At 39.3% G+C, this 22,930-nt stretch overlaps 1 protein-coding gene across 1 annotated transcript; it reads right to left on the bottom strand.

Annotated features, from left to right (window-relative positions):
- Positions 1–151: 151 nt before the first annotated feature.
- Positions 152–22,929, bottom strand: slc26a6 (solute carrier family 26 member 6). Its single transcript, XM_054790074.1, has 21 exons — positions 22,805–22,929; positions 22,364–22,560; positions 22,150–22,279; positions 20,257–20,396; positions 20,070–20,180; positions 19,789–19,964; positions 19,550–19,714; positions 17,856–18,008; positions 14,955–15,037; positions 14,735–14,882; positions 14,549–14,662; positions 9,296–9,373; positions 8,793–8,888; positions 4,577–4,683; positions 4,366–4,435; positions 3,936–4,028; positions 2,205–2,312; positions 1,960–2,097; positions 1,631–1,685; positions 1,423–1,550; positions 152–774 (listed from the first exon to the last, which is right to left on the bottom strand). Exons 3-21 carry the CDS (start codon positions 22,275–22,277, stop codon positions 751–753), a joined length of 2,115 nt encoding a protein of 704 aa, XP_054646049.1. The 5' UTR covers positions 22,278–22,279; positions 22,364–22,560; positions 22,805–22,929; the 3' UTR covers positions 152–750.
- Between the last annotated feature and the right edge of the window lies 1 nt (position 22,930).

The raw sequence follows: 22,930 nt of genomic DNA, 5'->3' as shown, positions 1-22,930 counted from the left end.
TATTTGTTTGAGTCGCTTTTGTGTATTCAATATTAATTCCAAAGATATTTCCTGAAGACTTTTCCTGGTTATTGTCTCCAGTGTTACGCATATTACTTTAAATAGTTACTATCCCAAAAAACGAATTGAATTACTAACTGAATTAGCCCTTCATAAATGTAATTAGTTACCAGGCAAAGTAATGTGTTTCTTTTTTGAAAAACCCTCAAATTTGTAAAATTATTTGCTTTAAGCTTTGTAGTGGCCTATGAGAGATTTTTTCATGAGATATGGGCTGGGGGCTAAACTCGAGAATGAGCAACTGCAGCTCTTGTTGACTAACTATTTAGCTTCCTGTGTAGTAGTAGTAAACAATGACAACTGAAGCCACATCCAGATTGTTGATATAGTATCAGTGCATAATAATGCGCCACATTTCGGCAACTTTCACTGTCAGCGCTGTAAAGTTTGAAATAGTAATTAATTAGATTCCCCATTAATGGAAAATACTTATTTTTACCACTGTTACTTTCAAAGCTGATTTTCTCCAATCACATGTTACATTCATTTCCTGCCCCTCCTGTCTTTTCTGCTTCTGAATGTAATTGAAGGGCTTGTAAATCCTTCCATTTTGTGGTATTAGTACATTCATTCTGTATGTCTACAATTGCTTTCCATTGGCCTCATTGCATATTTTGTGTCCATATGAGCCAGTCAGTCAATATAATCCTCAGGCAGAGTCTCTTCCTTCCTCATCATATTTTCTGGCAGTCAGAAACGCGTTGCTGTGACCTCCTGTGAAACAAAGTCACACTGCGATGTTACATACAGGCAAGAAACGCTTTTTCAAGATGTCAAACACAATTATGTTGTTTCAATAAGACTTGTGAAGTCAATGTGAGGCCTTAATTGAATTATGTTTCGTCTTTTGCAACTTTAGACTGTAAGGTTAATTAGGGAAATGAACAAACTACATACATTCGAAGGGCCCGCAGAAGTACAAGGGGAAAGAACACTAAAACGAATTGTAGAATTACAAAGACAAACTTTTTTTCAAGAAGGATTTTAACAAGTGAATGTCAAAATTCCCCACTGCAACCCAGTGTAAGAGACATGCCATAATAATAAGGTGTTTGCACATTTTTTTCTACTTAAAAGTTAAATTTTTGCTCTAAAAAAATTGAAGTAATAACTACCGTTTCCTTATACTATTGCAACTTTATATTCCCTTTTTTCCCCCATTCGTTATCACAGCTAAAGCTTTTTTTTTTTTTACGACTGTATGTAATTTGCTCTGCTTGAGGTCAACAAAATAAAATAAAAATAAATATTATAAATAATATTACAAATAATCCAAATTCTGCATATCAGTAATAGCTTGTAATGGTCATATATTTGACTATTTTTAGTACTAAAACGTTAATGTTGTTTATTTTTTATCACCTCATTGTGTTTGAGCTTTGGGTCCAACTGAAAGTGAAGCACGGCGTCATGGATGGTGGAGAAGAGGCAAGACATTGTCACTTTGTTGTTGAAGAAACCACCAGTGTGCAGATTATCCACCACGCTGCCTAGAGAGACAGTAATTGATTAACTATACCAGACTTAATGCAATTTTTTTAATGCTTTTCATGTGACGTCGTCAACTTACTTTGACAAGAAGCGAGCGCCACCTCAATACCAATTTCTCCGTAGTCTTTGACAATCTAAACAAGAGAAAATTTCAGACAGATGGTTGCTTCGTTAGTGGGCCAACTCAATTAAGACTAATTGAATGCATTGTGGATCAAATGACTGGAAGGTTTAAAGTTCAACTTGTAAAAGGAGGTATGTTGTTAAAGGAAGTGCATTTGATGAAATGTAGCCTACAAGTAAATAAAATCCACCAACACAACACTTCATACTTTCATGTTGTATGAGTCCTATTATTTCTGTCCGTCACCATTGTACATATGTATATAAAAGTGTAAAAGTTCTGACCCCACGCAAGGTCTTGACTCCCACAGTGTCTAAGAAGTTGACAGGGCTGAGGTCCAGGATGATGGCTGTGGGCAATGAGGGACTATGCTCAGCATCTATCTGAATGGTGGCTACATCCTTCTCCATCTCTGCTTCCGCCTATTAGACACAAGTCAATCAAGGACATTTTTGATGCTTTGGCTAATCATGACACCCCATACAAAAGTGTTGATGATGTCCATTAATAAATGTAGTTGCTTGCATACTGTGTTTCCATTTTTTAAAGCATTTTTTGCTCGTTTCTTCTCATACTTCTTCCTTTTGGCCGCAAGTTTCTTCTTCGCCAACAGGATTTTGGTAATATCAATGCCAGACTGAAATAACAACAAAAAACAAAACAATTACAGTCATCCCTTGCCACTTTGCGCATCTAATTTTGCAGCTTCACTATCACGTTTTTTCAAAAATATATTAATAAATCATGCTGTTTCATGGTTGAATACGGCCTAAATTAAGCATTTTCAAGCATAAAAATGGATAAATGAACTAAAATACAAATGTAAGGCATTCAGAAGACGCGTTGGGAGATGCTGTCATATGTAGTTTTCTACACTGGTCACCAGGTGTCAGCAATGTTACTGTAATGTTTGATGACACACACGACACATGTCACATCACCAGACTTGATAGCCCTAACAACAGGCTTTTATTGCAGGTTTGAATTATCTCACAACCGGTACAATAACACGAGCTACGGTTGTGTGTGAACCCACAGCAAGTTAAAAGTGAACCCCCAACGTCACTTTGTCTACGCCAGGCACTGAGCTCCCCCTAGGACCCGAATACATACAGCAACCCACACGAGTTTATGTCAAGAATTTATGTCTTAAATGGCTTATTTTCTGTTATTACATCTACTATATTGTGGAATATGAATGCAAAGGTGACTATAGGGGTGTTATTTCCTGTCTAGAGGGCCATTTCATTACATTCCATTTTCTTCCACTGATCAGGTTCCGGGTCACGGGCGCAGCAGTCTCAGTAGGGAAGCCCTTACTTCCCAGTCTCCGACCATCTCTTTAAACTCCACCGGGAGGACCCAAGGCGTTCCCAGGACAGCTGTGAGACATAATCCCTCCAGCATGTCCTAAGTCTGCCATGGGGCCTCCTACCGGCTGGGCATGCCAGGAACACCTCACCAGGGAGGTGTCCAGGAGGCCTACGTTGTCCACCCCTGGAACCCGAGGACTACCTCAGCTATCTCAGCCACAGTGATGGACCGTTTGTGTCCTCAGACTTTGCTTCATCTATGGAAGGAATGCCAGTGGGATTGAGAAGAGCCTCAACGTATTCTTTCCACCGCCCGACTATATCCTCAGTGGAGGTCAGCAGGCCGCCATCCCCACTGTAAACAGCGTGGACTGGGCACTGCTTCCTTTTTCTGAGGCGTCAAATGGTTTGCCAGAACCTCTTCGAGGCCGACCGAAAATTGTGCTCCATGACCTCACCTAACTCCTCCCACACCCGAGTTTTTGCCTTGACAACCGCCGAAGCCGCATTTTGCTAGGCCTGCCTGTACGTGTCAGCTGCTTCAGGAGTCCCACAAGCCATCCATGCTCGATAGGATGCACACATATTCGACTTGAGGGCAAAATTTCAGGACGAATCTAAAATACATTATAATTTTTAACAGATGAACTTAATTTGCACTTCCCTAAACATTTGAATGCACATACCCAACTGACATATACATGAACAAGACGTTCTATTTTCATTCACTCGTCTTCTGTGTCTTGTGTCAGCATATTTTAAAATATGCCATTGCTGTATCTCAAACAAAAGCTAAACAGAAGTAGACAAATGGAGGATGAGAAGGATCGGGTTGGATGCCGTTCTGCACAAGATTGCAGATATTTTTCTAAGACAATTAAAAATGGAATTGATTTTCTTTTGTGAGGGAGAGTGTTCTGTTGACGTGTGTGTGTGTCTGTGCTCACCTTCTCTCCCAGTGCATCCTGATACATCTCAGCATTTGCAAAGTAGAGCGTGGCAGATGAACGAAAGATCAAAATACCAGGAAGCTCTTTCACCTAAAATCAGGCAGATAATGTAAAAATATTCATAAAAATACCAACCTCATCTGCATGTATTATAAGTACCAACATCACCTCAGGTTTGTATGGTATAATCATAGAACAAAAACAAAGGAAAAGAAACTTACTGCAAAGTTTGCACAGAAGTAGTGTGGCATGTTACATTTCAGAGACAGTAATATTGTAATTTAATTACTTTTACTTTTACTCTGTAACGCCCGACCAATTTTCATCTGGATATGATCCAGATTGCTCATTTAGCAGCTTTAACATACTATTTATTCGTACGTTTAAACTGTTATATTTACTATGTGTAATAAGCTTCAAGTTATACCTGATTGTAGTCCTCCAAAGGCCTGTATATGTCTGTGCCTGGAACCTGACCCAATGCAGAGTATTTAGGTCTAGAATACAACAGCAACAGAGAAAACACAAAAATTAATTGCAATATTTGTATGCGTTGTGGTCCTGAGTAAGGATTGTAGTATACTAGCGAAAGCAATAAGTCGATGATGTACTATTAAATAATGGATGTGTTTTCCTACAGCTGTGTCCTGAAGATGACAGTAAGCATTGAGAAGCCGATGGCGGCGGCGAGTCCCAGGTCAGGGTTCAACAGCAAGGTGAGGATGAAAGTGGTGACCCAGATCACCTAAAATGGAAAAAAAGTGACTCATGTAATGCCACTGGGTAGCTTGTGTTCAAGTTAAGACCAGGGGTTTTCAAAGCATGGCACAGTGAGAATCCCCGCAGAGAATATAATACAGTTGGAGACTCCCTTGCTCCCAGAAGAAACAGATTGACGGTACTGGAGCACATTTTGCGCTTCAAAGGGAGGCCTGCCTCACACTTTGAAATCCAATGCTTTAGATAATAACTCACTCCTGATGCCAGACAATGTGAAAAACACACCTCTAAGGCTACGTTCAAATGCAGGGTATGATGCCCAATTCGGATTTTTTGTTAAAATCCGATTTTTTTATGTGGTCGTTCACATTACCAAAACAAACATGACTTGTAAATGTGGACGCGGTGTGTGCGGGAAGTGACGCGAATGCCATCACACACATTGCCATGTGTTTAGGGATGTTTGTGCTCGTCTTGGCGCGTCTGTGGCACTTTCAAAGATTTTGTGCAAAGGGAGTCAACATTTTCTTAACCAAATTATTGCACGCAGGAGATTATTGATACTTCTTTAAAATAATTTTTTGATGACAAGAGGAACTTTTGCCTACACCTGTGAGTATCTTTATTGAATTCTCACACTGCAAAACACACCTTTCGATGACGTATAGTTCGGATATACGCAACGGGACCATTCAGACTGCAGTAGATTGGATGCATATTATATACATATGATACATATTATATATCTGAATTGTACTTTTCACAATCACATGAAAAAATCAGATGCAGGTCACATATGAGCAAAACAAATTGGAATTGACCTGCACTGTGAACTTAGCCTAATATACATTCCTGATCAAAATGTTAAGACCAGTTGAAAAATTGGTCGAATTTGCATTTTGCACATTTGGATCTTAATGAGGTTTTAAGTAGAGCTACAATATGCAAAAACAAGAAGGGGGGAGTGAGACAAAAAGCACTTTGAAAAAGTAAGCTATTGAAAACAATAATTAAACTGAAATAGGCTGTTTATCAGCTGATCAAAAGTTTAAGACCATCGCTCCAAAAATAACTAAAAATTCTCTAAACCAGATCAAAAAAAATTCTCAGTAGGACTCAGTAATGAGTAGCTCCGTCGTTCTTGTTAATCACTTAAAAATTGGTTTGGGCATGCTTGATGTGAGTGTTTCCAGGAGGCTAGTGGGAACATTGCTCCAAGTGGTGAAGATGGCTTCACGAAGGGCATCAACTGTCTGGAACTGATGGCCGTTTTTATAAACTTCCCTTGCCATCCATCCCCAAATGTTCTCTATGGGATTTAAATGAGGGGAACATGCAGGATGGTCCAAAAGAGTGATGTTATTCTACCTGAAGAAGTCCTTGGTCAAGCATTGTGAACTGCAGCGTTGTCCTGTTGAAAAACCCAGCTGTTACCACACAGACGAGGGCCCTCAGTCGTGAGGGATGCCCGCCACAACATCTGCACCACGTAAGCCGCCGTTTGTCGACCCTGCACCACCTGAAGCTCAAGTGTTCCACTGAATGAAAAAGCACCCCAGATCATGATGGACCCCCGCCCAACTGTGCCAGGTAGAAATCATCTCAGGTGGGATCTCCTTGTCATGCCAGTAACGTTGGAAGCCATCTGGACCGTCAAGGTTACATTTTTTCTCATTCCATTCCATTTTCTTCTGCTTATCCGGGTCCGGGTCGCAGGAGCAGCAGTCTCAGTAGGGAAGCCCAGACTTCCCAGTCCCCAGCCACCTCCTCCAGCTCCACCGGGAGGACAGCAAGGCGTTCCCAGGCCAGCTGTGAGACATAATCCCTCCAGCGTGTCCTAGGTCTGCCCCAGGGCCTTCTCCCGGCTGGGCATGCCTGGAACACCAGGGAGACGTCCAGGAGGCATCCGGACTAGTTGCCCGAGCCATCTCTGTCACGATTGCTAGTGGCTGCTGTTTGTTGTGGTTGTTGTTTTGGTACCTGCCTTCTCCTGGCCTGTTTCTCTTTTCTTGCAGTTACACCTTGAGTGGGCTGGAGGCGGGGACGCTGGGCACACCTGTTGTTAATTACTCACTACCCATTTAAGCTGACAACCCGCAGCTGGAAGCCGCTGGTTTATTGCTTCGCTAATGCTGGCTACACACGCACGAGAACTTCTACTATTTGTTCTTTGCTCTATGCCAAGTTGGCCCTGCCGCCTCCCTGCCATCCAGCTAACTCCTTAGTTTACTACTAATATTCATGGTGTCACCTTTACTTGCCTTTTGTCGCTATTTTTGCCAAGACACCATCGCCTTCTGTTTCTGGAACTACCTTTTTGCATTTTGTGTTAATAAAAGTTCCTGTACTACCACACAAGCTGTCAGCCTCTGCATCTGGGGTCCAAACCACACCGAGAACGTGATAACCTCAACTGGCTCCTTTCGATGTGAAGGAGCAGCGGCTCTACTCTGAGCTCCTCCCGGATGACCGAGCTCCTCAGTCTCTTACGGTGAGTCCAGCTACCCTACGGAGGAAACTCATTTCAGCCGCTTGTATCCGCAATCTTGTTCTTTCGGTCACGACCCAAAGCTCATGACCACAGGTGATGAGTGGGGACATAGATCGATTGGTAAATCTCTTCACCACGACGGTCCGGTACAGCGACCGCATTGCTGCAGACGTGCTGATCCGCGTATCGACCTCACGCTCCAACCTTCCCTCACTCGTGAACAAGACCACGAATTACTTGAACTCCTCCACCTGGGGCAGGACCTCATTCTCAACCCGGCGAGAGTGACAAAGTGGTAATGGGGAAGCATTACTTTTCCCCAAAAAAGGCAGAAAATGCCAGTTTTTTGAGGTGTTGATTTTTGACAAAAGTGGTAATGGGGGACCATGACATAATTTTTTTTTTTCGACTTCCTTCAACTGCACTTTTCCGCTCCAGGAAGAGGAGGAATAAAGAAACTGGTCGGTAATTTGTAAATTGACATTTATCTAAATTTTTAAAAATTGGAACCACTTAAGCTATTTTCATTTTGTTACGAAATTTTCTAGTCTGAAATGATAAGTTACTAATATATGTTAACAGTTCTACGATCTCATTGATGACCCTTTTAATTGTTTCCATTTCGATTCCATTACAATCAGTTGATGTTTTTGCTTTGAAATTTTTGACAATGTCAGTGATTTCCTTTTTAGTTACAACAGTGAAAAACATGGAATTGAGATTCCTATCTTTGGTTTCTTTCCATTCATCCATTGTCCACAGTTTTGGAATTTCTTCTTCCAGTTTTGGTCCAATATTTACTAAATAATTGTTAAACATTTCAACTACCTCATTCATGTCATCCTTCTTAGTGTTTCCAACCATCAAATAATGACGGTAGTCTGCTTTTCCTTATATTACTATTTAAGATACCCCAAGTTGCTCTCATGTTATTTTTATTCTTACCTAGTAAATGACTATAATATTCCCTCTTGCACGCTCTCAAGATTGTTGTCAACTTATTTTTATAAGTCTTATATGTTTTTTCTGCTTCTTTAGTTTGTTGAATGATGAATGTTCTGTATAATGTATTCTTCTTCTTGCAGGCGTTTTTTAGTCCTTTTGTCATCCATGGCTGGTTGTTTTTCTTTTGCTTCCTGGACTTTTCTTGCCAGGGACGGTTCTTATCGTAGAGCTCCATATAAGTGCATAGAGAGTGATCATATGTTCATCCACATCTTTTACATTGTAGACACTCTTCCATCTTTGATCTTCTAGATCTTTCCCGAAAGTGCTGACGCTGTCCTCTGTGCGCAGTCTTTGAAAAGTCTTTTTAGCCTCCACCTGTCTTTTATTATAATTCATTGTAAAGTGTAAACACTGGAAGATGATCACTGATCATCAACAGTCCACTAGTTGTGTTATTATCAAAGTCATTGGTGAATATATTATCGATAAGTGTGGCACAGTGGTCTGTTATTCTACTTGGTCTAATAATTTTAGCATATAAACTCAAACTGTACATTGTGTCTATGAAGGCATCTATTTCCTTGTACTTATGTGGAAACAAGGCATGACTGTAGTGTATGCAAATGTATGTATGTCAAAAATTTAGTTCAACCTCAGAGGTTCCCTGGCATCTAACTATGATTTATTGTACTCACCATGTCTAGTTTGTTGGTCCTCCACAGCGCAGGTATATCCAGGAATTGCTTCATCATACCATGCAGGTTCACATAGATGATGGCGGCCAGAACTGCCTGCATAATGCACAACATTATACCTTCAGATTTGTCTTCAATATCTATTCATTTATCTAACTAAACGAATAGTGGGTGAAATAATGAAGCGTGGTGATTCATAGCTGTGTATTCTTGAATATCCTTTGTACTGTACACAGACAAGAATAACCAGGTCGCATGTGACTCATGTTGTTGTGTTGAGTGCTTGCCTCTAAAACAAAAGGTTGTGGGTCAACCACCTGTGTAGAAATGCTTTCCACGAGAGCTGTGTGATGACCAGTTTTTCATTGGCTTTCTATGGGGCAGTTATGATTGACCTTGCAAACGTGTCATGCAAAGAAAAGTAATCTCCATTGCCGCATCAGACATGTTATTTCAGTTGTAAAGTTTCCCAATAAATGACAAACAAAGATTCATTATTGCACCTTGGGCAGTTCTTCAAATAGAGCGCCAATCCAGAGGGTGATGAAAAGAATAACAACGGCTGATAGAGCTCCAGCAACCTGCATGGAAGCAGAAGAGCAGATGAGACAATTACACTCATGACTCCATCAGTCAACAAGCTGCCTTTCTGAATGGATTCATCTGTTTACTCCTTTGGTGCTGTAGGTGGTGTGTTTAATGCTAGAAATGTTACTCAGAGAGAGGCTTACGATTTCAAAAAACAATAAATGTTGACCTCAATGAACACCTGACCAAAAACAATGCGGAAATAGCAAAGAGAAAGAGATATCTACAGAAAGAAAAACAAAATTCAAGCAACATGGAACTCCAACTGCAAAATTTACATAAAGTTAAACGGAACTCCAGAACGAGCAAAAGTATTAAGGCTCAGGAGTTTGAAGGACTTAGACAAACTAATATAATACAACTCTTGTTTCATTTACGATAGCTTATGGTGGACCTCATGATAATGGTTGCTGGTTAACACATGTGGACGACAAACTGCTAAATTTCACAACATACACAAACAATATTGGAGGAAGATATTGATCCAGATACAAACTTCTTTTGACATATCAGAAACGACTGCTGTTACTATACATACGGTACAAACAACACAATGGTAACTTTCACATTGGCAATAAGTTGTCAATCATTCACATTAACAGTAGAAGCATGTATGCAAATTATAATAATATCAGACAATACTTGAGCCAATTTAAGAAACCCTTTAAAATAATCGCAATTTCAGAAACTTGGATTAATGTTGACAAGGGCTTGGACTTTGAGCTGGAAGGCTATGACATGAACTGCGTCAATAGGAACAAGAGAAGTGGAGGAGGAGTGGTCGTGTACTGTATGTGGATAAACATCTGAACTAGAAAGTGGGAAAGAACAGGTAACATTTTAGAATGCATAACTATTGAAATTGGTGAAGAGAAAAGTAAAAAGGTATTAAAATGTTATTTATGTTGAACGCCTGAGTCTAGCATGGAAGTATTCGAGGATTGGATCAAAGCAACATTCACAGACATTAGCCAAAAAATAATCTTTATATGTGGAGATTTCAATGTTGACCCTCTGAATTCAAATAAGCAAAACAGAATAGATGACTTTATAGATACAATGCACAGTTTAGGCCTATATCCCAAAATCACCAGGCCAGGTAGGACAGCAGATCATTGCGCAACATTAATTGATAATATGTTCACCAATGATTTTGATAACGACACAACTAGTAGACTGCTAATTAATGATGTCAGTGACCATCTTCCGGTGTTTACGATTTACAATGAAAACTATAAAAAGAGAAAGAGGGATGCTATCAGGACATTCAAAAGATCACATACAGAAGAAAGTATTAGCGCCTTTAAGACGGATTTGGAAAAACAAAGATGGGAGTGCGTGTGTAGTGAGAATGATGTGAACGAGGCATATAAAAACTTTCTTAACATTTAACGGCGGGAAAAGAACGCCGTTCCCGTGTGGATGATTTCGATAACGAAGCGGGCTCGACACCGGGAGCTGCAGCGTGGTGTGTTTGAGCGTAGGATTCCAGGGAGTTAACTACACTGATTATTTTTCATTTATTTTTGACTGATTGATGAAGAGAGAATGTCGAGCGGAAGAAGCAGTACACGGGACAAAGACATGGCAACTGCAGACGACTTGGAGGAAATTAAAAGATTACTAAACTTTATGTCGGGTGAGCTGACAACAGCAGCATCACAACAGGAACGACTAATTGGACTAATGGAGGAAGTAAAAGCATTGAAAGACATGCTAACGGAGAAAAATAAAAGGATTATTGTGCTGGAGCAGAGGGTGGACGAATTGGAACAATACACAAAAAGATACAATTTGGTATTAACAGGCCTGGAAACTCGACACCGAGCCTATGCTCGAGCTGAAGATGCACCGTGGGAGGAACTGTTGACACTGGAACAACAAGTAGTGGGATTTGTGCACAGTAAGAACATAAACATCCAAAGTGATGATATGTTTTGATTTCTGTTTGTCACGTATTACCGAGAAAGACAGAGAAGGAAAAACCAGCTATCATCATAAGTTTCATCAGTAGAGCAAAGAAATTGAAAGGTACTAATGTATACTTCAACCAACATTTAACAACAACAAAAAATGGGGACATTGCACGATAGGCAAGGATGCTAAGAAAGCAGAAAAAAAATCATGGCAACATGGCCTCGAAATGGCGAAGTATGTATACGCGAACAAGAAGAGTCACAGGCTAGGATGATAAGAGACCTCAAAGAATTTGAAAAATTTAGAAGAGGAAAATGAAGCAATGCTGTTGATTGAAAGTATTAGATATAGACTTAGGATAACGGGTTGTAGAGTGGATACAGAAAATGGACATATACTCGAACATGGATGCATACATAAATCTAGATGTTGATTTAGAGCAGGGGTGTCCAAACTCTTTCCACCGAGGGCCACATTCTGAAAAATGAAAGGACGCAAGGGACACTTGGATGTTTTGTAAACCAACACATGGAGATATGCTAAGAAGCTATATGTAGCTCAAGAAAAAACTGCATTTCAGCTTTTTTAATATCGGTGAAATGCTACTAAAAAATTTTTCCAAAATATGAGTTTATTCTTGTAAAATTGCAACTTTTGTTCTTCATTCGATTATGACTTTTTTTCCTTAATATTTTCACTTTATTCCTGTAAAATTACATCTGTTTTTTTCCATTTGTTTTTTTTTTAATTTCCCAACTATTTCATTTCAGCTTCCCTCTTGTAAATTTTCTTCTTGAAAAACAATAAAAAAGATTATAAATGAGATTGCACAACCGCTAACGTACATTAGTAACCTATCCTTCCAGACTGGTAAATTCCCAAACAAAATAAAAATAGCTAAAGTAGTTCCAATTTTTTAAAATGGAGACATATAACAATTCACAAACTACCGACCATTGTCCATATTGCCACAATTTTCCCAAATTATTGATAAGCTATTCAAAAACAGGTTGAACAAATGTATTAATAAAAATGAATTACTTGCGGATAGCCAATACAGATATAGAACTAACATTTCAATTTCCATGGCACTAATTGCAATTACAGAGGAAATTACCAATGCTATACACTGAGAAAGTGCGCAGCTGCTGTATTTATGGATTTGACAAAAGCTTTCGATACAATTAATCACGTTATCCTGATTACAAAACTAGAAAGGTATGGAATCAGAGGGTTAGTCTTGAACTGGGTTAAAAGCTACTTAGCAAACAGGAGTATGTGAAGCTAGGAGAATATACATCCATGAGTTTAAATATATCATGCCGCGTACGGGTACGCGGGACCAAAACTGTTCAATCCATATACAAAAGACATCACACGAACTAATAAAAAATAATCACACATGAATTAACTACACTAAAAAGAAGGTTTGATAAAAACCTCACAATAAAAATATACAACATAAAGTGGCAAGAAATACCTCAATACTGAAAAAAGCTAAATTTGTCCTAGACCAAAAGTCACTCCATACTCTCTATTGCTCTCTAGTATTACCATATCTAACTTATTGTGGGGAGACATGGGGTAATAATTATAAAAGTACACTTCACTCACTAACCGTGCTACAAAAAAGGTCAGTTAGAATAATCCATAACGCCGCTTACAGAGAACATACAAACACTTTATTCCTAAAATAACAATTATTAAAATTTGCTGATCTGGTAAACTTTCAAACAGCTAAAATTATGCATAAAGCAAACTATAACCTTCTACTCAAAAACGTAAAACAATTCTTATCAACAAGAGAGGAGAAATATGATCTAAGGGAAAATTAAACTTAAAACTCTTATATGCATGGACAACACTAAAAACCTTCATCATTTCAGTATGTCGAGTCAAGTTGTGGAACGGATTGAGTAAGGAACTCAAACAATGCACTAAAACGAGTGATTTCAAGAAAAAGTACAAGCAGTTGATGTTTACCAAATACAAAGAGGAAGACACCAGAACCACTGTGTACATACAATACTATATCTAACCACTACTACACAGACTACTAACTCTTCATTCTGCTGAGTACATGGTCTGTACTCACTCATTATCATGTTATGATTCTGTCAACCATGTTATCAGTTATTAATTCTTATCATTAAGTCTGTAGTTTCTTTACAGTAAGCATAAACCCTGACTATCATTGCACTATTGTATTTACAAAAGGCCAAAAAGTACATTTGAAAAACAAGATGTGAATAAATGTATTGCATCTGATGTGAAACTGATGAGGGGTAGGATTAAATAAGCTTTGCTTCTTCCTTCTCCATTTTGGACATGCAAAACTGTGAATTGTGCTATGTGATGTGCTCAAGTGTACCTTGTGTGCATGTTCAGGATGAATTAAACCATTACCATTACCATTACCAACATTTGTCACCAACATAATCAATGAGTGAACAGCTGCAGTCTAGGTTAGTCATGACATTTGTGGGTTGTAGTCAAAATGCTTTGGAAGACATGCTAGCATACATGTAACATTGGGATCCTCTAACTTGTATACTCATTAGACAAATGGTCAATGACTTATGGCCGATTAAGTCCCGCCTGTGCCCCTACAAAGATACTTTGCTTGATGGCAGCCATGGTTTTCAACCAATCTTGGCTTAAATATTACAGATGTGCTTGTCAATACCCTCAAGGTTGAGTCCCTTACAGTGGGTGTTTTGTGGAGCGAATTGCATTGTGTGAGAAATTTTAAGTCAAGCCAATTTATGGGCTAAAACTTTTGGGTTTAGCAATGTCACGAAGTGGTGTATTTGTCAGAAAAATAACAGCACAGGCAGCACAGTGGGGTTGCATGTTTTGACACATTTTTGTCCTTTTGTGTACAGCGGTTCAGGACAAAAACAGGACAATCAGGTCCAGCATAAGGACAAGAAAATACAACCTGATCTGAGAACAATGCACAGAAAGAAGTGGAAAAGGTCTTGTCAAATATACAATTTGAATTCATTTGGGTTGGATAACCAGGGTGAAATAAATGCATGGTCGTAGACAACCACTATGTATCCCACTGTGTATATGTGTATACTACATGTGTATAGTACTATATGTACAGTATATGCGTACTATATGTGTATACTGTCACTGTTCAATGAAAGGCAAGTATCTCCAAATTTCCAATAACTAAATATTAAATGACAATAGCTCTAGGTCTATGACTGCTTTATAAAGAGAATTGAACATATCTTGCCAACCTGTGTCTTCCCTCCTGTGCTCTCCTGCACCATGGAGCGGGACATGGAGCAGCTGATGGCAAAACACTGGAAAATTGCCCCAACAGAGTTACTGAGACCCAAGGCGATCAGTTCCTAAAGCATAGAAAGGACACTTTTGAAGTCATATCAACCTTATCATATTATCCATGCTTGTATCCAACTTACCTGGTTGCTGTCCACTTTGTATCCGTATTTCAGTGCAAAGATGCGTCCCAGCGAGATGGCAATGCCGTAGCCAACCACAGACAAGGCGAAGGCATCCCCGATTACGTCGACGAAGAGAGAGGCGGACGGAAAGACAGGCGGCTGAAGGCTACACCAAAAGAGGAAACGGGAGGAATATTGTATCGTATTTCACCTTACAGTGATAAACAGTCTTTCTCACCCTGATGGAATATCTCCAACCGCATCTACTCCATATTTCCCCACTAGGTTAACTTGCCATGACACCAGTGTAGCTATGACAATCTGTAGAAGACATGCTGTGTTAGTGGATCTGTACAGTATGTACTACATATAGTCGTTCCTCGCCACTTCGCGGTTCGAATTTTGTGGCTTCACTTTATGATGTTATTTATGAAGTTATCGCTGTTTCGTGGTTGAATATGCCCTATTGTTAGTAAACAAATATGCAGATTTTAGCAATTTTTTTGGCCTAAATTAAGCATTTTCAAGCGTAAAAATGTCTAAATGAACGAAAATACAAATATAAGGCATTCAAAAGATGGATTTAAAGATGTGATTATGTAGTATTCTACACTGCTCACTAGGTATCAGTCATGTTATTGTAGAAACGTATGTGCTGTGTAGTTCTGAGCTGCTGTTTAGAGTGTGGGCTAAAGAGGGCAGTGACTTTCTGCATGCTGGGTTAAGGCTTGCATTTCGGAAGAAGAAGAAGAAGAGAACTACGAAGTGTTGAACTGTTCATGCTGCGTGTCACTGCGCAATACGTACCCGGAACGCAATCGGTCCCGCGCATGCGCAAGGACTACGTCACTTCCTCCTTTAGCTAATTTTTACGACAGCGCTTCTGCGACGTCATGCACTGTGGTAGTTATTATTTTTTAAATGTATGAACATAAATGGTCAATAACCATACTTTATATACAGTGTATGTAGTACGTTGGGAGGTTATTTTATAAGTGACTCTTGTTCAAATATTTCGTTAGCGGGCGATGTTTCTATCGCCTTATAACATCCAAAAAGACTGAGCTACGTAAAACGTACGCATTGCACGTAGCGCAGACGTAAACGTCATATCCGGGTTTTGTGTAACATACATAAATAAATAGAATAAAACACTTAAACGTGATATTTCAATGCAGTGATATTTCAGTGTAAACAACCAAAAGCAGAGTGCAATGATGGATTAATCTAGAGCAGGGGTCACCAACACAGTGCCCGCGGGCACCAGGTAGCCCCCCACGACCACATGAGGCGCCCGCAAGCCTGCTTTTCATTCAGGTCTTCAGTTAATAATGTGAGAACACTAGAAAGAAAAGTACAGTCAAACTTGTCTATAGCGGCCACTAGAGGGAGACTGCAAAAGTGGCCGCTATAGACAGGTGGCCTCTATAGACAGGTTGGCGTCCAGTTTGAATGTTGACCAGTAGAGGAAAAAAAAAATTTTAAAAGGGGGGGGGGGAATTTTGACCAGTAGCGGATAAAAGTTGTACAGTACTACAAGGTTTGTTATTATCCACGACCCACAGAACAAAGCTGTGCTACTAATGTCTTACGCTTGTTTTTAATATTTTACTTTTTATCCGACAGAGTGTCATTACAGCTTTAGTTCATCAGGAAGTGACAGGAAGTGACAATTAAGTACAACCAAACTCAGTTTTGCTCCCGCTGCCTTTTAACATGCAGTATTGTATTGTAGCATCGCTGGGAGCACGTCCTGTTCCCAGCCTACTTTGCGGTAATGTTTTGGTGCAAATGCTCTTAAAGTTACATGTTTGACCAGGAAATAGCAAGCTCAAAAGAAGACGGCTTTTTTATGTGGAACAACTGACAGTTTGTGTGGATCTTGTGAATGATTGTGACTGAGCTAGGACTCAGTAATTAAAGTCTACACACGACGGCTTCATTGATTGAAAAACAAAACTTTTTCATGCATGAAGCTTCTACTTGAGTCGGTAATTTGGCTGCTATATGCGGTCAGATATTGACCAAGGGAGACAAAATGGGTGGCCGCTGGCCGCGTTGGACAGGTGACTGCTATACACAGGATCTATAACATGTAAATTTGGGGGGGGGATTTTTCAGTGGCCGCTATAGGAAGGTGGCCGTTCTATAAAGGTGGCCGCTAAGACAGGTTTGACTGTATTCTGAAACATAAAATGTGAGTTGTGGATACCAGCATTTTGTGAATGTTTTGGTAAAACAAGCATATTTGATTTGTTTGGGTTGAAATAAGGTATGAAAATCCTTTCTACAAAATGAGTAGCTCGTGGTCATTTTCATTTTCTAAAAGTAGCTCTCGCAAGAAAAAACGTTGGTGACCCCCGGTTTAGCGGATTCAGCTAGAGTTTTTTTTTCTAAACGGGGAAATACCATCCATCCAAACATATCTTCTCAGCAAATGCTTTCGTGTGTATTTTTTTCAGTGGTGAAAAAATATGTGAAATTATTTATGGAATAAAGAAAAGAGGGCTTATAAATTGTCCACTTGCACCATGGATATGATATAAGAAAAAAGATTGATTATGTAGTTATTTGTCAAATTTCTATCTATCTTAATAACGCTTTTGGGAGTGGGGGGGGCTATATTGCTTGCTGCTGTAAAATAGATCGAAGGATGGTGTAGACTACACATGCCTAACATGTCATTACAGAAAAATAGGATGACCAGATGTAGACACGTTCTACACATGCGTAGAACCCAGTTGAACAGATTGTGTTCCGGGTACGTATTGCGTAGTGACACTGCGTTTTGAGCATCTGTCAGCCTGCCTTGTGAGTCTGTTATCATAATTATGTCTAACATGTCTTATTTCTGTTACTTCGACTACTTTATTGGGTAATACAAGTGTAAAGGTGACTACAGGAGTGTTGGTTCATGTCTAGAGAGCTCCAATAATACTAAAAACATTTAAAATTTAAATATGTTTTCTATGCGCCAGCTATTCCATTTATAAATAAGGAATCCTACTTCGCGGAAATTTACTTATTCATTTATCACGATCACAGCAATAAACGAGGGCTTACCCTATAGTATACAATATTGATTATATTGATGTCCCTGTCGTGTACATGCAGTAATGTGAGGTGTGTTCATACTTACAGCAAGCAACTCCACAGGTATAGGGACGGGTATTTTTTTACTCAAGTATGAATTGAGCTCCTTTGCAAGAATGAGGCCGATAATGGCGACAATACTGACCACCAGTGTGCCAATGTTGGTCTGTGGAATTAGATAACACACCTCCAGTACTGTCTGCAATGAATGAAATGAAATGAAAAAAAACATTAGCATTAATTCATAGTCATAGATGCCCACAATGTATCCCAACAGGCATTCTCCTAGTTGTTTATGATACTGTGGTAGCTGAGGCGTTTATTTACCTAAACCACAAAGAGGACGGGGCATTAATTGAAAGCAGGTGGTAATTGTAGAGAAGCTGTTACTCATCACATATATCATCATTTAAAAAATGTAATAATGTTTTAGACTGCATGATAAACTGTTATTAACACAACACAGCAACAACAGAACCAATGTTGTAAGAGCGGCAAGGCGCAAACTGCTCAGCCAACATTAATACTGCTGATGACTTTATTGTAAACAGCAGTATCGCAAGTGTAACACATTAATTCATACAAAAAAAGTCATAATTATTAAAAATCCAGTCACTGGATTATAGTGAATTAAACAAATCTTTGTATTTTGAACGCAAGTTTAGTCGAGTTGTCACAAAGTACGTCGCCGGGAAGAAGAGAGAAGTTACTGTTGCACTGCAGGTATTTTTGTAATTGTCATTAATGCAGTGGTACCGTGGCATATGAGTGTCCCAACTAACGAGTGTTTTTCTAGATGCAAACCGTCTCTCGGCGGATTTTTGCTTTGAACTGATAGCTAAAATTTGGGCTAGGACTTACTAGTTACTGGCAGGCATAGCCGAGGACAGCTATTTGGGGCTTGTGTCAATGACAATGAATGTAAATAGCTTTAGCTCTTGCTTGCGTTACTATAAAATATTGTCAATTCACATGTAACATACATACATTATAGCGATCTGATTTATCTTATTTATTATGTATTGTGCAAAACTATGACAGGAACAACATCAAATTAAAAGCACTAAATGAATACAGAGCCACCATCTGCCAGTACGCGCCTGCAGAACATGTTTTTTTCACAGCGGTGCACCAACAAATATGCACATTAGCACTCATCAAATCTAACTTGTATGCATTCCCAGTAACGACATATAATAATATAATATATTTAATATACTATGCGTACTGTAGTAAGCGTTTTCCATACATTATTTATTTGTTGTGGCCTGCCACAAATAAATTTGCCGCTACCTGTTTGCCCTCACTCACAGACACATTATAACGCATCTGTGCGACAAGAAGATGGAGCGGAGGAATCAATGTTGCCAACTTGGCGACTTTGTTGATGTTTAGCAAGTAATTCAAGCAAGTAATCAGACCCTTGTAGATACTCTTTTTCAAATCTTTTGGCGACTGATATGAAACCATGTATAACTCTTCTCAACGAGCAGCAAAACCACTTCGTCTTGTTAGTCACATAAAAAAAGACAAAAAGAAGCGACAGCAACATTTGTAGTTGTTTTGCCTTTCATGTTTTTCACTCACTTTTTGCTAATGTGTCATGGCGAATTAAGCAAATATGTATGTCAATACGTCATCCCGCCCACACATAGACTGCAGTCCTGTGGAAACACTGTTTTTTTTTTAACATACATACATTTTACTTCGGTAAAATAATAATGACAGAGTCTTCCTTACATATATCAATGAGAGGGGTCCACTGTATCTCAAAGGGCTGATTCCAAAGGTATACTTGAGCTGGGACACGATGACGTGGATGGCGGCGCCTGTGGTGTAACCTCGCACCAGTGGCTCAGACAGGTAGGTCACCACAAATCCAAAATGGACCAGACCAAGCAGGATCTAACATAACAGACAAGTATAACTACAACTGACATGGAAACTAAATGCTGCAGTGTTTGCATGATTTACCATACCTGAAATATTCCCGATAAGAAAGTGACGGCAGCGGCCACTCTGACTCGCTCTGCGTCTCGGGCAAAGACGTCCACTACACTGGAGTTGGTTACGTTGTCCCATGTCATGAAGTTTGAATCTGGGGCTACTCGCTCTGTCACGCCGCCTATCATCACACTCATCACCGCATATGTTCCTGGAGGACATCAAGGAGAGGACAAAACAAAAACCGTATACAGTAGATTTGAAAGATGACATTTCACAGATGACTACATTCGGGCCAACAAACACAAATGCAAACCAATGGAGATGTGCTTGGATGTGCCAAAGATGAAGTAGATGAGGACGGGGTAGAAGGAGGCGTAAAGGCCAAAAACAGGAGGGACTGCTGCCAGCAAGGCATAGGCCATACCTAGAAGGACACATAATGACATAGCATTACAGTATCTACAGTCGTACAAACACAAGACAGACTGTATGGATCTGACCTTGGGGCAGCTGCATGATGCCCACACTGATTCCAGAGATGAAGTCACCCAATGCATTTTCTCTGATGGAGTAACGAGGCAACCACGACAGAACAGGGACACTACCCAGCAGACAGCTCTTTACCCTGGGGCCAGAACACCTGCGAAAGAAGAGATGACCTCAGTGACATTAATACAAATTTGAAAATTCATTTTCTCTGGATTTGACATCAGTATCAGCAATCATGTGTCTTCTTTTACATCCACTCTCCAAAGGTCTGTTTGGATCGAACCCCTTCAAATGCTGACTCACTGATTTGTCAACCGTTAAGAAGTGTTGCTGAACGATCACTCGTCCACTTGATGCTGCTGTGAGTCACACATTACTCACCAAACCGCTTTGCATTTACCAGCCAAATTATTGATGCCATCATTTAAAAACCAAATGTTTGTGAAAACACACTTGTACACATGCATCTCTACCAGAAAGTGCCACATGTGTGCATGAAATCATGTTTTTAGACATATTATGTTATCCTAAAATTATTCGATCCCCATTCTAAATGTATCAACATTTGTGTACTGTACTATGCTCCTAAAAAAAAGATGCTAATTATTTAATTTATATTAGTCTACTCTATTTTACTCTTCCCTGGTTTGTAATACTAGTTGTGGTGATCTATTAAAGTTAGTTTTGTTACATATGTAAAACTGCTATACATGTTTGTTACTATGTATCATGCATTGGCCATATTTTTTGTATAAACTATATCTACAGCAAAAATACACAAAATCCCATTACAGTAATAGAACACGTATATATTTGTAAAATTCTACTATTAAAGCAACTAGCTTTTGACCTTAGTTGGATCCCTTTTTGTAGTTTTTAACAGATGTCTGCTATGCAAAATACAAATAAACATTTTGTTTTTGTAACATTTATTTATAAAATGCATTTGACAGACGTTGCCTATGCAAAGAACTCATGAATGGAACTTCAATACTATACATCCATCCATCCATCTTCTATTCCGCTTATCCTCACGAGGGTCGCGGGTATGGAGCCTATCCCAGCTGACTACATATATATATATATATATATACAGTATATATATCCATCCATCCATTTTCTATACCGCTTCATCCTCATTAGGGTCGCGGGGGCATGCTGGAGCCTAGCTGGAGCTGGAGCTGGCGACAGGCGGGGTACACCCTGGACTGATCGCCAGCCAATCACAGGGCACATATAGACAAAAAACCATTCACACTCACATTCATACCTATGGACGATTTAGAGTTGCCAATTAACCTAACATGCATGTTTTTGGAATGTGGGAGGAAGCCGGAGTACCCGGAGAAAACCCACGCGCACACGGGGAGAACATGCAAACTCCACACAGAATATATATATATATATATATATATATATATATATATATATGTATTGATAAGTGCATAAAATTCTAGTATTTTAATAGTGTATAGGTAGTATTTAAATAATTTAGCTTTAGACCTTAGTTGGATATCTTTTGATTTAATATACTAAACATCTCTGATGCAAAATACTTACGGTTCAAACATTATGCTTTTTACTTTGGTAGCTTTTTCAATATAAATCACTTCACTGTGTATTTATTCATGTTTATCTTACTGTATTTTATTTAGTCAACTTTATGTGACGTATATTGAAAGACGCCAAAAAATTAGAGGGCTTTCCTTTGAGCAGTAAAATAATCTAAACCAGATAACAGTGGACTTTGCTTAGGTTGCAACATAATGCATCGAAACAATATTTTCTTTTTGAGAGTAGAAGATGTTTTAAAATGATTTGAGGGTACATTACTGGAAAACTAACATCTCTCCAGCAAACTTTCATTATCTTTATACAACACTGGAGCAATTGGCCGACTTTACCTCAGAGAATTTTTGATCTTGTCACACACAGATGTTTTCGATTCCGACTTCTCTGCCAACTTGTCCACAGCTCCTTCATCCAGGATCTCTCTGTGCACCTGATAGCCTGCTGGTCTCCTCTCAGCCATAACTAAAAGAAACAAAAAACAAATCCAAAAGGGGAGATTAATTGCAGCTAGTTTGTTTTTTGTGTATTAGAGAAAAATAGACCCACCTTCTCCTGCTTCAAGAAGTCTTCCAATTGATTTAAAAAAAAAAAAAAAGGTTTGCCTGGTCCTAAGATGGCATATCACACACTATGACGAATAAATCCTTCCTGCACAGTCCCTCAAGCTTCAAACCCAATTTGTGGATGTTTTCTCCTTCAAGTCTTTTTCATGTAGCCAGAAGAAATCATCCTTCTTGTTTTATCTGTGAGAGATTAGATAAGTCAGCCATTTGAGCAGAGTCAGGGTTGTTCTTGTTCAATGATTAGACTGCACAAAAGAAAATATGATGCCAAATGAATGGTCTGACAAGCAGATAACTTTGATAACGCAGCAGGAAAAACAATATACTCAATGTTTATAGAATCGTCAAGTTACACCAATGAGCGGTATAAGCCTTTGCTCACAGGCTTCTGGGAGACTTTGATGCATTTTTGGGGTAAACTCACATTTAGTGCACTGCTGGTACTTGCCAGATTCCCTGCTGCTCCTGTAATGTTACTCCTGGAAGGCCCACAACCATCTTTTCATGGATGTCGCTTTTTTTCCTATATTTTTCCCACGAGTGTACCCAG

The sequence above is a fragment of the Dunckerocampus dactyliophorus genome, chromosome 1, assembly GCF_027744805.1.
Source record: "Dunckerocampus dactyliophorus isolate RoL2022-P2 chromosome 1, RoL_Ddac_1.1, whole genome shotgun sequence".
NCBI lineage: Eukaryota > Metazoa > Chordata > Actinopteri > Syngnathiformes > Syngnathidae > Dunckerocampus > Dunckerocampus dactyliophorus.
The sequence above is the reverse complement of the archived record's forward strand: the minus strand, read 5'-3'. Positions and strand labels throughout refer to the sequence as shown.

Excerpts from the sequence above, each read along its gene's own strand:
- slc26a6 (XM_054790074.1), bottom strand. The coding sequence starts at position 22,277 with ATGGCTGAGAGGAGACCAGCAGGCTATCAGGTGCACAGAGAGATCCTG. Across the intron at positions 19,965-20,069 it reads ATCCAAGCACATCTCCATTG|GAACATATGCGGTGATGAGT; the intron begins GTTTGCATTTGT and ends GATGTCCTCCAG. Across the intron at positions 14,663-14,734 it reads ACAAAGTGGACAGCAACCAG|GAACTGATCGCCTTGGGTCT; the intron begins GTAAGTTGGATA and ends TCTATGCTTTAG.